The 15,371-nt window shown below is 34.2% G+C and overlaps 1 protein-coding gene across 4 annotated transcripts in view; it reads left to right on the top strand.

The window, feature by feature from the left end:
- The window catches only part of LOC148175528 (retinal guanylyl cyclase 2), a 42,462-nt gene that overhangs the window by 26,805 nt on the left and 286 nt on the right, over positions 1-15,371 (top strand). For 2 of the 4 annotated variants that reach the window (XM_088035890.1, XM_088035889.1), the window contains exons 7-17: positions 2,188-2,373; positions 2,904-3,164; positions 4,859-5,018; positions 9,878-10,027; positions 10,510-10,822; positions 10,947-11,211; positions 13,291-13,483; positions 13,536-13,713; positions 13,918-13,929; positions 14,031-14,255; positions 14,839-15,115. In XM_088035890.1, coding sequence (XP_087892016.1) covers positions 2,188-2,373; positions 2,904-3,164; positions 4,859-5,018; positions 9,878-10,027; positions 10,510-10,822; positions 10,947-11,211; positions 13,291-13,483; positions 13,536-13,713; positions 13,918-13,929; positions 14,031-14,255; positions 14,839-15,115 — 2,220 coding nt within the window. The remainder of the gene's footprint in view (positions 1-2,187; positions 2,374-2,903; positions 3,165-4,858; positions 5,019-9,877; positions 10,028-10,509; positions 10,823-10,946; positions 11,212-13,290; positions 13,484-13,535; positions 13,714-13,917; positions 13,930-14,030; positions 14,256-14,838; positions 15,116-15,371) is intronic. The other 2 variants (XM_088035892.1, XM_088035891.1) reach the window with 1 other exon arrangement.

The raw sequence follows: 15,371 nt of genomic DNA, 5'->3' as shown, positions 1-15,371 counted from the left end.
AATAAATATTTCTAAAAATTCTATTTCTTGTTCGAAAATTTTGAAATTTAAGGCAATTGATAAACAAGAGTTAAAAGTATTAAAAACTCCAAATTTCATTGCTTTAAGATTAAAAATGGCAAAGTTACGAAATTTAATAGAAGGTATTGATAATTTTTTAATCGTCTTCAAAATAAAAATTTCTAAAAATTCTATTTCTTGTTCTAAAATTTTGAAATTTAAGGACATTGATAAACAAGTTAAAAGTATTCAAAACTCCAAACTTCATTGCTTTAAGATTAAAAATGACAAAGTTAAGAAATTTAATAGAAGGTATTGATAATTTTTAAATCGTCTTCAAAATAAAAATTTCTAAAAGTTTTGATTTTGCTCAAAAATTTTGAAATTTGGAACCGTTGATAACTAAAAAGTTAAAAGTACTAAAACCTCCAAATTTTACCGTTTTATGATTAAATGTAATAAAGTTACGGAATTTAAAAATGAAAGATGAAATTTTTTCATTTGTTTTCAAAATAAAAATTTCCAAAATGTCTGTTTCTTGCTTTTAAATTTTAAAATTTAGAAAAGTTGATCCTCAAGTCAAAAGCAGTAAATCCTCCAAATTTTACTAGTTTACGATTAAAAATGACAAAGTTACGGAATTTAATGGAGTGGTAAGCAATTTTTATTAAAAAAAAATTCTAAAAATTCTATTTCTTGATCTAAAATTTTGAAATTTAAGGCAATTGATAAACAAGTTAAAAGTATTAAAAACTCCAAACTTCATTGCTTTAAGATTAAAAATGGCAAAGTTAAGAAATTTAATAGAAGCAGATATTGATAATTTTTTAAGTCTTCAAAATAAAAATTTCTAAAAATTTTGAAATTTTGATCCGTTGATAACTAAAAAGTTAAAAGTACTAAAACTTCCAAATTTTACTGTTTTATGATTAAATGTAGTAAAGTTACGGAATTTAAAAATGAAAGGTGAATTTTTTTCATTTGTTTTCAAAATAAAAATTTCTAAAATGTGTGTTTCTTGCTTTCAAATTTTAAAATTTAGAAAAGTCGATCCTCAAGTCAAAAGCAGTAAATCCTCCAAATTTTACTAGTTTACGATTAAAAATGGCAAAGTTATGAAATTTAATAGATGCAGATGTGATAATTTTTTAATTGTCTTTAAAATAAAATTTTCTAAAAGTTTCTAAAAATTTTGATTTTGCTCAAAAATTTTGAAATTTGGAACCGTTGATAACTAAAAAGTTAAAAGTACTAAAACCTCCAAATTTTACTGTTTTATGATTTAATGTAGTAAAGTTACGGAATTTAAAATTAAAAGGTGAAATTTTAAAAAATCTGAAACTTTTTTTTCTTTAATTTGAGACTAAAAAAAGCTAAAATTCGCAAAAGTAGATTAATTAATTGCACAAAACAATTTAAAAGCTATTATAATATTTTGATAAAAAGCATTTAAAAAAATCCAATGAACATAAAGGATTCAAATGGGTTTAAAGACAATTTGCAAACGAATCACGGGAATTTCAGCACCACAACCACCACAAATAAGCAGAGGAATCTGAAGGATTTAAAGAATCAAAGTGATTCGAGAATTTTAAGAAGTCAGAGCATAAAAATTTTGATAATTCTAAAAACAAAAAAACAAAACTTAAATTTCTATCAGTAATTTAAATAGTCACAGAATAAGAAAAATTGTATATATTTTATATTTTACATTATTTGAAACAGCCCTAAAAATAACCGAATTATTATTGATTGGATTAAGAGATACAGAAATTGGTTCTGATTTGACGAATCTCTAATCTGTTAATGAAGATTGGATTGATTAGTCTCGGGTTTGCAGAGCTTATTCAATTATCCAGACATTGGCAGCACTGCAAAACGTAAATCAGTCGTTTCTTACTATTTTCCGCTCTATATTTCTCAACGCAAATGATTACATTCTCGAGTTTGACAATATTTCCAATAAAATTATCTTACGATTTGCATATTCAATATTCGATTTGCCATAACGTAGCTGCTTAGCCTCGAATAATAGCATTTCAACGAAATGGGAAGTATTAAAACATCTTGTGCTAAAATTTATCTCTCCAATAACTTCTCCCCTGTAAGTGCTACCCATATTTTGTGTGTGTTTACCACGTTTTATTCCCTTCCATTATTTATCGATTTCTTTTGTTGCCTGCCCAGGTAGATGAAGGCATCGAAGCGATGCTGTGTTGCTGGCTTCAGCAACTTCAGGAGTTCGGAGGTCCTGAAGTGGATAAGCCCGATCTATTACAAGGTTCTGGGACTTCGGTGAAAACCCCATTACGTGGAGGGTCTAGTCCGAATCTGGCGAAACAGCTCATTGTGGACCCTCGAGTCAGATATAACGTACGTATTTGATGTTTTATGCATGCAAGTGTTTTGTGGCTTCTTTTTCATCACGGATGTAAATTCGGTGACCTTAAGGCGACGCGGTATTTTATGGAGGGTTTGAATACATTACAAGTAAATTAACTGGATGTTTGATCTGTTTTTAACGAGAATTTGCAAGTATTTTCAGAGCAACATGTGTGGTGTTAATAAAAACAAACCACAATTGTAGCTGAACTAAATTCCCTTTAACTATGACAAACACGTTCAAAAAGACAAGTCTACCAACACAACTCAAGTTCCACAAAACCACTCCAGGCACTGCACACAAAGGAGGTGAATTTCTTAAATATTTGCGATAGCCTGGGCGCTTATCGAACTAACACGCATTTCCAGCTCGAGCTTTAAAAATTGTTTAAACTAATCTGAAATAACCACGACACCGCATGATGACACAATCAATACCCACCCAAAGGGAATAAATTCGTAATGTTTAAATAATAATGTTCAGTGTGGCGGATTAGTGTAAAATTGGTTATCGATTCCAGGGCGATTTAGTCCAAATGAAGCCGGTGCCATCAACTGGAGGCACCGTCGAATTGAAAGCCAAAACCGTCGAACTTTTGGTCCTCCTCCATGGCTTAAGACACGAGAACTTAAACCCTCTGATCGGATGTCTAGCCGAGCCGCCGAGAGCCGCCTTGGTGAGCGAATATTGTGCCAGAGGTTCTTTGCAAGACGTACTTCAACAGGATGACATCAAGCTCGACTGGTCTTTCCGCTTGAGTCTTCTTACGGATTTAGTTCGGGTGAGTGCAGCGTGTAAACAGGCGACGTGTGTTGACAGGTTTGATGGTAAATATTGCGAGGGCGGGAAAAACTTTTTTGCGTCTCGATACATTAATTTTCAACTAGAGGATGGTTTTATGTGGGGCGTTATTGTGTAGCGTTAATGATCATTGCCGTCTTCACAAAGACTTGACCCGAAGTTTACACATTTTGTCGCAAACTTTGCCGACCTTAGAGGAACAAGACGTTATATAACAATTTAATTGGGTTGTTTGGGAATACAATAAAGTTTCTTTAAGTACTTGTGGACCTATTGCGTCCGAGGCTTGGGATTGTTGTTTCTGTTTTGTTTTCGAAGCAAACATTGGTTATTATTTGTTCACTGTTTTAGGCTCGTCTTTAAACAAACTTAATTAGAACTAAGCAAGCGAGGGAATCGTTTGGGGCTGCTAAAATAGTATATTATTATATGAGCAATTATGGTAGTCATTATTCACGAGGATGACGTTTGCGAAACGAGCCGTAGGCGATTCTATACTATACTTTTTCTACGACCAAATAGTAAAATTAAATTTTTGTAAATGAATATTTTAACTTTAAGCCATTTTAATTTCAACATAAAGTTTCACCGATTTAGATGGCATAAAGCGGTCGTTGTTGCTTTTGCTGCTTTAGTTATCTCGGGAGGAGTAGAATTTTCCAAATCACTATCATCACTATCTATTTTTTAATATAAAACCCTCTGAAGTTCACTGCAATTAATAAATTTAGAACGTGAAATTGTAAACAGCATCAGATCACGAGAATCAACAACTGTCACCATGGCAACGCTGCTTCTTTTCTGTGATAGGTTAGCATAAGCGCGGACGATTTGAAATAATGCAAATTGCCATAGCAACCACCCAAGGGTTTTTATTGGTTCAGAGCACCAGTGAATTACAAAAATCTCCACCTATGATTGTCTGAATTCATTATTCGCATGCTTGAAATGTAAGTAACATTATTAATTAAAAAAGTTGAAATAATGGTAATATTATTAAACGGTCGTAGAAAAAATCACATTTTTTAAGAGATTAACCCGGCGCATCCACCAAAATTTCCGCGCGCGACTTTAGAACTATTTTAATTAAACACCGCTCCCATGTAATCGCTTTAAAAATACTTTTTCTAAACAACGTCAAATTACAATTTGTGCGTCGTTAAAATATGTGTACGTCAGTGAGTTGAAAACTGCTCAAAATAACGATTCGTAAGATTGAATTTAATTTAGATAGAATTTGTAGGCGGACGTTTCTCTTGACTGCTATAAACTTGAATGAATTGAAAGTAATGTTTCTGTTTATAGAAACGTATTGACGTTTATGAGGTTCTATTCAAAGGACAAATGCAGGACGTTGCCAGCCGCTAAAATAACTTACGAGGATAAAACGGCGTCTGACTTTCCTTTTGAATGAAATGATGCATGTAAGATAGTAAAATGTTGTGTTTTTTCAGCTCTGAATCGTTTATCTTGATTCCAGGAAACGCGACCTTTCGACTGGTTAATTTTCCACAGCTTGGGTACAATTAAACGCAAAAATCATGCCCACGCTTTTCCGTATAGAAAATTCGTTAATTGAGTTTTCCGCGATTTATGTTTACAAACCGCGACGGTGTAAAACAAGCTTACATTTGATTTATAAAATTGAAATATAGCAGCAATGATTTTTTCCAGGGGATGAAATACCTTCATTCGACGCCGATTCGGGTTCATGGGTGTTTGACATCTCGTAATTGCGTGATCGACGCTCGATGGGTGCTCAAAGTCACAGATTATGGATTATCAGGGTTTTATGAAGCTCAAGGTTTGCAGCCTCCCGTCAAAACGGCTCGAGGTAAGTAGTGACGAGTTGATGTAATCTAATGAGAAGTTCGAAGGATTCAATTGCAATTAATTACAGTTGCGCGGCTAATTAAACTTGACGGAAAAATCTCCTTATTTCATTTTTACACAGTGAAGCAGGCACTTATGTATAAACGCATCTGGTTAGAGTGATAAATCTTCACGGAAACATTGAAGCGGCCCGACATTAATCCTTCTGTAAAAGAGCTTTTGGAAACTCGCCTGCCTAACGAAATTAGTAAAACTATATAACAGGTAGATTTCACAAAAGAACAATGGGAAAACCAACTCTACCATTCTTAATTCCGTAAACCACATTCGTTAAAGCTGACCCAAAAGGAGGATTATCAGACTATTCGCTCGGTTTATCTTTGCCTACCCGAAAATGTAGAGATTTCCCAAAAACTGAAAACTCTTCGTGTTGGAATGTTTCATGATTAATGTAGAAATGTTGGTTATGCGTTAACGGAACGAGCGTGCTTTATTGAATTATCCATTAGAGGCAAGTTGTCTGATGCAGTTATCTTCACGCGGAATATCTGCTTTAACGAATTTCCCAACAAAACATGTCATGCGACAATGGGACTTGCATATGAAGACTGTCATTACCACATTTATTTTCTCTCCCTGCCGCTTTAAGTTTGAGGAATAAATCCACGTCGTGATTACCGTTTCAATGATATTGCTGCTAGTAAGCGTTGATTACCTCTTCATCTAGATTATTAATGATCTGACCGGAGATAATCGACGCAGGTTAAATAACGTTCATTAATTTAATCTTCAATTAGTTGAGCTTCAATCGACTGAGTAATTACCGGATCAAGAGATCATTTCATGTTACACCAAAAATAGAAAATTGTTATGTCAATATTTTTGCTTATTTCCCCAATGGAAAATAACATAAACTAGATTATTTTATAACGACCGATTTTATTCATTTTGGGGTCGTTTTCACTTGGAATTCAATGGTTTATCAAGTTCTGCGGTCATCAGAGTGCCAAAGTGTGAATTTATGCCCAAATGAAATTTCTTTATTCAATTTATTGGCAAGGTTCGATTTTGTAATTTATGATAGCCACTTTTGAAAGACACGATTTGAATTATATATTATTTTACCTTTAAATAGATACAGTCTACATATTTTCGAGTGCTTAAGTAGTTATTACTTAGTTATTATCTGGGTATTTAAAAAACTGAAATTTTAAAGAAAACTGAGAGTCAAAAAATTTGACCATGCATCCAAAGCAATTAAAAAATTCAAAATTTGAGTGTCTCTTCTATCAATGTCGTAAAAGTTTTAAAGTCAAGTCACCGGTTTATTAATTACATTTTATTTTTTTATCTTTAGTTTGAGAAGAGGCTTAACATTCTTAAAACCACAGTTTTAGAGATTGGTTATGCCATATATAAAAAATTAAGACAGATTTGGATTCTGCATGAAATTTAGCCTTAAATTACTTTAAGTTTGCTCCACAAATAAGCTAGATATTATTTAAAAAAAATTACATAGTTTTTAATTTTAATTTTTTCATTTTGTGATATGTAATTTCAAATTTTCAGCAACATAAATACGAAAAAAACGATAGGAAAAACCGCGCCTTTGAGTGTGTCGTAATTCCGGGAAACATTTCTAAATTTTACCCCTCCGGCGACAACCCAAAATTTCAAAGGGTTTTAATTCAGTGATTTGTTGACGTAGGGGAAAAATTAATACAGTTTTGAATTCTGCGTAAAATTCTGCATAAAACGAGTACGCAAATTCTTAATTTTCTCCATAAATAAAAATTTAAATTTTTAAAAATTTAAAAAAAAGTTAAAAAAAAGTTTGGACTAAAAAAGCTCTTTTTTAATTTGAGTTCATACAGGGTGATTTTTTTAAAAACGGCAGGCGTTGTAGAATTTTTATTTATAAACCGATTTCAAAAATTTAAAAAACAAATTAAATTGTTTTTAATTTACTAGAAACTGATGATTTCAGAATTTTTTTAATCGTCTTAGTATCTTTTGGGCGATATTCAACTTTCTTATTTTAAATTTGCACCCATATTTTTTTTTTCATAATTTGAAAGATATTAATTTTCTTGATTCAGAAATGTGTATTATGTTCTAGTTTTGCAAAAATATTTAAAAAAAAATATCAAAAATGAAAAAAATAGACAAAAAAGTTAATAAAATCTAGGTGCTTGCTGTCAAATAACACAATACCATTATTGTAATGTCAAAAAGCAGCAATTAACAGAAAGGATTGGCAATCTTTTTTAAAATTATTGATAACAAAAGACAATAATAATTACAAATCAGAAAAAACGTCTACCTAATTTAATTAAAATACTGTTGAAACGCCATCCCGTTTTTTCATTGCACAATTGACACCATGCACTTAGTTTTTATTAACTTTTTTGTCTATTTTTTAATTTTGATCATTTTTTAAACATATTTTTTTGTTAAAAGTAGAACATATTACACATTGCAAAAACAAGAAAATTAATATCTTCCAAATTATGCAAAAAAAATATGGATGCCAATTTAAAATAAGAAAGTTGAGTATCGCCCAAAAGATAATAAGACATTCAGAAATTTTTTAAAATCATCAATTTATAGTAAATTAAAAACCATTTAATTTGTTGTTAAAATTTTTGAAATTGGTTCATAAATAAAAATTCTACAACGCCTGCCGTTTTTAAAAAATCACCCTGTATCAGTAGAAAGATCTAGTAGGTCCAGTAGATTACAAGAGCTGTTTAAAAAACTAAAATTTTAAAGAAAACTAAAAGTCCAAGGATTTGACCATCCAAAGCAATCAAAAAATTCAAAATTTGGGTGCCTAAACTATCAATGTCGTAAAAGTTTTAAAGTCAAGTCACAAGTTTATTAATCACATTTTATTTTTTTATCTTTAGTTTAAGAAGTTGCTGAACATTCTTAAAACCACAATTTTAGAGATTAATTATCCCATATATAAAAAATTAAGACATATTTAGATTTTGCATGAAATTTAGCCTTAAATTACTTTAAGTTTGCCCCACAATTAAGCTAGATATTATTTAAAAAAAAATTACATAGTTGGAGACGTTCAATTTTATTTTTAATTTTAATTTTTTCATTTTGAGATATGGAATTTCGAATTTTCAGCAACAAAAATACGAGGAAAACGATAGGAAAAACCGCACCTTTGAATCTGTCGTAATTCCGGAAAAGCACCAACATTTCTAAATTTTACCCCTCCGGCGACAAGGGTTTTAATTCAGTGATTTGTTGACGTTCGGGAAAAATTAATACAGTTTTGAATTATACGTGAAATTCTGCATGAAACGAGTACGCAAATTCTAAAGTTTCTCCATAAATAAGCTAGATATCCACCAAAGCAGATTTTTAAAAAGTGTTTTGGGCTCATTTGTACCAAAAACGCCCTTTATTAATTTGAGTAACATATCAGTCGAAAGATCTAGTAGGTCTAATGGTTTACAAAAACCGTTTGAAAAACAAAAATTCTATTTTTTTCTATAGTTTGAGTCAGATTTTTTTACCAAAAAAATTCGACCATAAAAATTGGATATCCACGCAAAATTTTACATAAATGAGTACAGGTGTCCTAGAACTCGTGACCCAGAGAAAAAGGCTTATGAAGGCGACAATTCTGAACCAAAATTTCGAAACAAAAATTTTCTAGCTCAAAAAATAATTGAGTTAAGACAAAAAAAACGGTAGCCAATCCGGAAGCTGAACAGAATTTAAAAATCGGTAACTATGGAGACATACTATCGTCCATTGGTCAAACAAACATTACACTCTCGTTGCCTAGGAGATTTTACTCCATCTCTACAATAAGCTTCCGGGATTGGTTGTTAATTTTTTATTCTTTTTCGAATACTGTTAAACTTAAGCAATTTTTGTTTTAAAATTTACCATCCGTATTGCTGCCGGCACCCTTCCTTGTTCTCTAAGTCATGAGTTCTGGGACATCCTGTATTAATTTTACTTTACAAATAAACGAAATATCAACCGAGAAAGCTTTACTTACTTACATAATTTAAGTCGCAAAATTTTCATTAGAAAAAAAGTGCCGTTTGGCGACAACCTAAAGTAACGAAAAAATCATCAAAAATTCCATTAGATTTTTGAGATACTTTGTTATACTTTTCATTTCAGTTCCCATAATCGAAATATAGCCGAAATCTCATTAATGCCCTAAATTTATCATGATGAAGTCAAACTCAAAATGCGATTGTCGAGGATTTTAATAAAATTCTCACCCTTAATAGATTGACGGAAAATTTAGTTCACTTTTTTGCCATCAAGTAGATAAACGAGGAAGAAAAACAGCCGTCTTTTAGTGATTTTGTGTCAAAAGGCATGTAATTAAGGTTAATAAGCCAGTAGGAAGCAGATTAATTATAATGCCATCGCTTGTGGCTTATTTGCTATTAATCACACCCCCTGTGACAAAGGCTGTTGCTGATTAATATGCAACAGGAATATATGACAGACAGGAACTTTTATCACATTTTGTTGGTGTTTTAATTGCGTTGTTACACGAGCACATCCGAGTACAAAAATAATAAAAGTACTTCGCCAAGTTTCCGTAAAAAGTCCCTCAGGACTCGACAAACTCACTCGATATTCAACTTTGGTAAATTTCCTGTAATTCGGCTGAATAATAGAAAGAAGAGTTCTTGACATCACTGTTAAACCTCCAGACCTACTCGTTATATATTTATGACGCAATTAGAAGCAGCCTCAGCAGAACGATGATGATTAATAGCGGCAATTTATCGCTTCGGCGAGCACTTTTAAACAATTAATTAATTCACAAATTAAAGAAGCCTGCTCACATTTAACTTTTTTTTACAGAACTGTTGTGGACATCCCCGGAACTGTTGAGACACTCTAGTTTGAGAAAAAAAGGGACGCAGCCCGGAGATGTGTACTCGTTTGGTATTATTTTACAAGAAGTGGTGGTGAGGGGGGAACCCTTTTGTATGCTTGCTTTGACGCCAGAAGGTTAGTGGTAATGTGACTTGTTGATGATATGTGAAAAATGACGTTGCTTCGTGTGAAGGAGATATTAAAACATCAGCGGCGGAGGGTGATAAAGCCGGGTTATTAATCTCTGAATGGGAGGCCATCGGTTAAATGTGGTGGATGCGCCGCAACAAATATCAGTTTTTATTTTCCCAGTGAAGGTTTTTAATTAAATACTTCAAAAGGTTTAAATCGCTCGGATTGACTCGTCAGAAAACCGAATTTATTCTGCACTTCTCCATCATAATATCCCCGATTTTCTGGAACTGTCATTTGAGAGCGCCGTCTGGGATATCGGAAGTTTTCAGGCGGGCCACACTACCAATATTTGTGTCAAACTTCGTACATAAATATTTGTCTAAAGGGGTAATGGAATCAGAACAAATTAAGTTGATGACTAGGCAATGTTTATAAATTGGGTGATTAATAATGAAAAGATGATTTCTCTGATTCTCTTCCAGAAATCATAGAAAAAGTGAAAAAGCCGCCCCCGCTGATCCGGCCGTCGGTGAGTAAGGGCGCCGCGCCCCCCGAAGCCATCAACATAATGCGCCAGTGTTGGGCGGAACAGCCGGAATTGCGCCCGGATTTCAACACAGTCCACGACCAGTTCAAGAAACTGAACCATGGGCGAAAAGTGAACATCGTGGACACCATGTTTCAGATGCTAGAAAAATATTCTAATAACTTGGAAGAGTTGATACGGGAACGAACCGAGCAACTGGACATCGAGAAGAAGAAAACCGAGCAGTTGTTGAATCGGATGCTTCCAAGGTACTAGTTCATAATTAAGTAAATAAGAAACTTCAGCGCATATTCTTTGAGCGCTCCAACTTCCGTTATTACATTCGGCGAGTTGAGAGTTGTTTTCTAAGTCTTTTTCTCGATGAAATTACAGTTCAGTGGCAGAGAAATTGAAGTTGGGAATGCCGGTGGATCCGGAGGAATTCGAACAAGTTACGATTTATTTTTCGGACATTGTTGGTTTTACGACGATATCGGCGTACTCGACCCCTTTTCAAGTGGTCGATCTTTTGAATGACCTCTACACGTGCTTTGATGCCACCATCAACGCTTATAACGTTTACAAAGTCGAAACGATCGGCGACGCTTACATGGTTGTCGGAGGGCTGCCGGTGCGCGTTCCCGACCACGCCGAACAAGTAAGAAGATTTTTACTTTGATCCCGGTCTTAAAGTTTCCAAAGTTCGAGTTCCTGGTGTACAAAACGAGCCGTAGGCGAAAACAAGTCCTTTGTACTATTTTTTTTAATAAAAAATTTGAATTTTCCAATTCTAAGAATTTTCGTGTTACACGGTTGGTAATGGTTTTGTAACCACGACTTGCCACTTGATTTTCAAATTCAATTTAAAATTTGACATTTATTGATAGTCACTGAATTTTAACCTTACGTAAAAGTATGCAACCTCCCACTCTGGAGGATCAACAAACCCTGCCGATCCATTTAAATACCATTGAAAGAGTTGTTTAGATGCAGTAATTGTTTTTTGTATTGTAGTTGGGTTGCAACTTCTTAAAATGTATTGCTTTAATGATAATTTTGATAAGTGAATGGTAAATGTTTAATTTTCGCCACAATACAATCTGCTATCTCTATTAATTTTTGGCATATTTAGCTAAATTTTGATAAAATTGTAAAGTTCCTTTTTAGGGATGCAACTTACAACATTGCAAAATTTATGACGATACTAGATACACCAGATATGTAAAATTCAATCTATTAGGAATTTTTGAATAAAGCTACTTCGCGTTGGGAATATCTCTAAAAGTTAGGTATTATTCTAAGAGAAGTTGCTTAGAATCGAATTTTAACTTCATTTATACCAAATGGGGAGTTTTTAACAAAAAAAAAAATTAAATAAAGTTCTTTAAGCAGTAATACATTGTATAATAAGAATTGGCCAACCAAAATGAGCCATGAATTCTTTAGTACATACAATGTTGTCAATGCTCTCTTACACAATTTTGAACCACTTTCAACTTTAAATTTATTAGTTCCTATTAAGTATAATTTAATGCGAACTAAAAAATAAACAACATCATTTATTTAGCAGAAATGAACAAAATAATAATATTTCATTATCAATAATTAACGATCGAATTTAAAGATATTAATATTTAAAAAAAAAATTAAAATAAAAATTTTAAGTTGAAATTTTGTAAGGAATGTATTCTGAGCAACTTTTCTTAAAAAACGAAGATGTCCAACACCAAGGAAAAGTTCACTTTATTCCAAAACTCGTGGACAATCTATCATTTCCAAATTCTTTCTTCTAAAATAAAGGAAGATAAAAGCTTATTCAATTAAAGTAAAAATCACTGTATTATTTTTTCGTCTAATCTGCAGATATTTCAATTTTATTTTAATTTTTATCATCAAGCGACAAACGCCTGTAACTTTTTTTTGCGATTTTTAAAATATCAAATTTGTTGGGGTTTCTGGACCACTAATGACGCCAAAAGTTTCTTAAAATAAGCAATTACTACTCAATGGCAGTATATCTAATACATACAGCCGCGGACAAAAAATCTTAGACGTCAATGTCATCTAATTGTCACATGGTGTAAAACCCCAGAATTTGTAACCTTACTTTTTTGCATTGTTAATTTTGACAGTTTTGCAATATTGCAAAGACCTGACTGAAGATCATACCATTCTGGACTTTTCTAATTTTAGCGGCTTTAAATACTTCAGTAATGACAATTCCGAATTGACAACTTGTCAATACTTTGATGTTTTAAACGTCAGTAATGACAATGACAGTAATGCACAGACTACACTCAAATTTTTGAAACGTCAGAAAAATGACATCTAAGATTTTGTGTCCGCGGCTGTATTTAAAAATTTCAACCCAACCGTAGTAAAAACACAGTCAAAAATAATTAAATATTGCATTTAAACAACGCTTTCAATGGTATTTAAATGGACCGGCGCGATTTGTTGATCCTCCAGAGTGGGAGGTTGCATACTTTACAGGCGGTACTGCCCGCATTTCATTGTTGGCCGCAAAGGACAATTCAGTTATATTGATACATTTGTTATTCACGAATCGTAAAATCCGTAATGTGAAATTGACCAAGAACGGGTGACAGCAAGACTAATTAGTTCTGCCAACTCTTTAAAAAAAAAATCCTACTTTGAGTACTCTAATGGACCTATAAGAGCGGCAAATTCGAAAAACGATTTTAAGTGCATAGCCGAATCATTTTATTTATGCTAGATCGCCACGATGGCGCTCGACCTTCTCCACCAGAGCGGCCGCTTCCGCATCACCCACCTCCCCGGTACGCCCTTGCGGTTAAGAATAGGTCTCCACACAGGCCCCTGCTGCGCCGGTGTCGTCGGCTTGACAATGCCGCGATACTGCTTGTTCGGCGACACGGTCAACACAGCTTCAAGAATGGAATCAACAGGTGTGTGTAATCGCATGTATTTATGAACATGAAATTTTAAATATGTTCACAGGTGCGGCGTGGAGGATCCATCTCTCGGAAGCGACGAAAGAGAGACTGGAAAGGGCTGGAGGTTACCAACTCGAATACAGAGGCCCCACGGAGATTAAGGGAAAAGGGACGATGGACACGTACTGGTTGCTGGGGAAGGCTGGATTTGATAAGCCGCTTCCCGTACCACCGGCATTGGGGTGAGTTGCCTTGAGAATGGTGGATGCGCCGGGTTTATAAACCAGTGGATAACTATTTCATGGAAAGTTGTCAAGTGACGTTTAAATCGATGATTCGGCTCGGCTCGTTTATCACGTTGCAAATTGAAAGAATCTTTTTTGTTTCATCGGCGCCTTCACCACCGTAAAACACAACTAATAAAATTTCGTTCTTTTGTGCTTCAGAGAGAGCCACGGGTAAGAACCTCCTCCCCCATCCCCTCCCGTCAAAGTTTCCCCCGTAAAAATGCTCGCTAAATTTCGCGGTCGCTGTTAATTGCCACATGATATTCCTGCAGATTAGACGAAAGCCTGATTATCGCCGAGTCGATATCTGGTAATTTGAAGCACGAGGAAACGACGACGTCGGGTGATTCGATTTCGGTGGAATCTCGTCAGCAGCCAGCCACCGAAGATCATCAACCAAAATCACCTAACCCCAATCCTTCGTTTATTAAAACAATGGAACACTCGAAATTCTCGAGTCTCGTCAAGACACAAGACGAGCCGTCGAACGCAGCGAGGTAAGAAATTGGAATATTACATTTTGATTGGATTGCAAGTAGTCGGAAAGGATTAGGTGCGAAATGACAGATGTTGAAGCGATTTTTCTCAAAAATGCGGAGGAGTCAGTGGAGATCCTTTTTCATTATAATAAACACGAGAATTTCACATCAGCGGGTGAAAATAATATCGCGCACTACAGTTCCGAAAGATTATTATGTTTAAATATCGCTGCGAGCGCATTCTAAATTGCTTCTTTGTGCTGATATTTGCTATTCATGACGGGAAAACAAGTAATCGCGAAAAAACACGGAAACAAAAAATTCCTCGCAATCGCGACATGACTTTAAAACTCATTTCAGAGACACCTAATTTGTTGAAAGCATCTCCTTCAAATTGTTATGAACATTGAACTTGTGAAATTCTCTGCAACTGTAATTAACTAACTTGTTAGAATGACAACCACACAAAGCTGGTGTGTACACTTAATTTTACGTGTTAATTAAAATTTCCATCAATTAATATTGAAGCTGCTAGTTTTGAACATTACAAAAAATGAACCACCTTGTTTGTGCAACGTAACGAATTATCGTACGCTTTCAGACACGATTATCACATGGTAAAAAGTACATCAAGTGACACTCCAATGTCTCTAGGAACGCCAGTATCAGCAACTGAAGTCGCGGCGGCCCTTCTAGGAGCCTCGACTAGCTCGCTGTGTGGTTTCAGAAGACACCGGAAAATCGAAGAAGAAGATCTGAGCACCCCTTATAACCATTACAAATGTCTTAGCCCCAAGCATCGAATTGGAAAACTTCTTCGCAGACAGTTCAGTCTCGATAGAACCGAGGAAAGTAGGGCGGAAGATTCCATGCAAGTTGTAAGTAACTTTGTACGATAAAAACTGGTTTTATGGCACTTTTCTTGTGTGATATGCGAGCTTTACTTAGCTTTCTGTTTTAATTAGAGCTACAAGTTAATTTTCTTGTCAAAACATTGTACAGTCGCGATTTTATATGCATGTTCTTGTTTGTTTACAATTAGGTTTAGACGTTGCGATAGCGAAGAGAATGATTTAATATAAATACGTAAAACCGCCCCCTGGGGGCAGGTTTCGTGGTGCGAAACAAAACACG

The sequence above is a fragment of the Gnatocerus cornutus genome, chromosome 5 (assembly GCF_029298725.1).
Source record: "Gnatocerus cornutus isolate USDA-ARS CGAHR chromosome 5, icGnaCorn1.1, whole genome shotgun sequence".
Taxonomy (NCBI): Eukaryota; Metazoa; Arthropoda; class Insecta; order Coleoptera; family Tenebrionidae; genus Gnatocerus; species Gnatocerus cornutus.
This window is presented reverse-complemented; position numbering and strand designations above follow the sequence as displayed.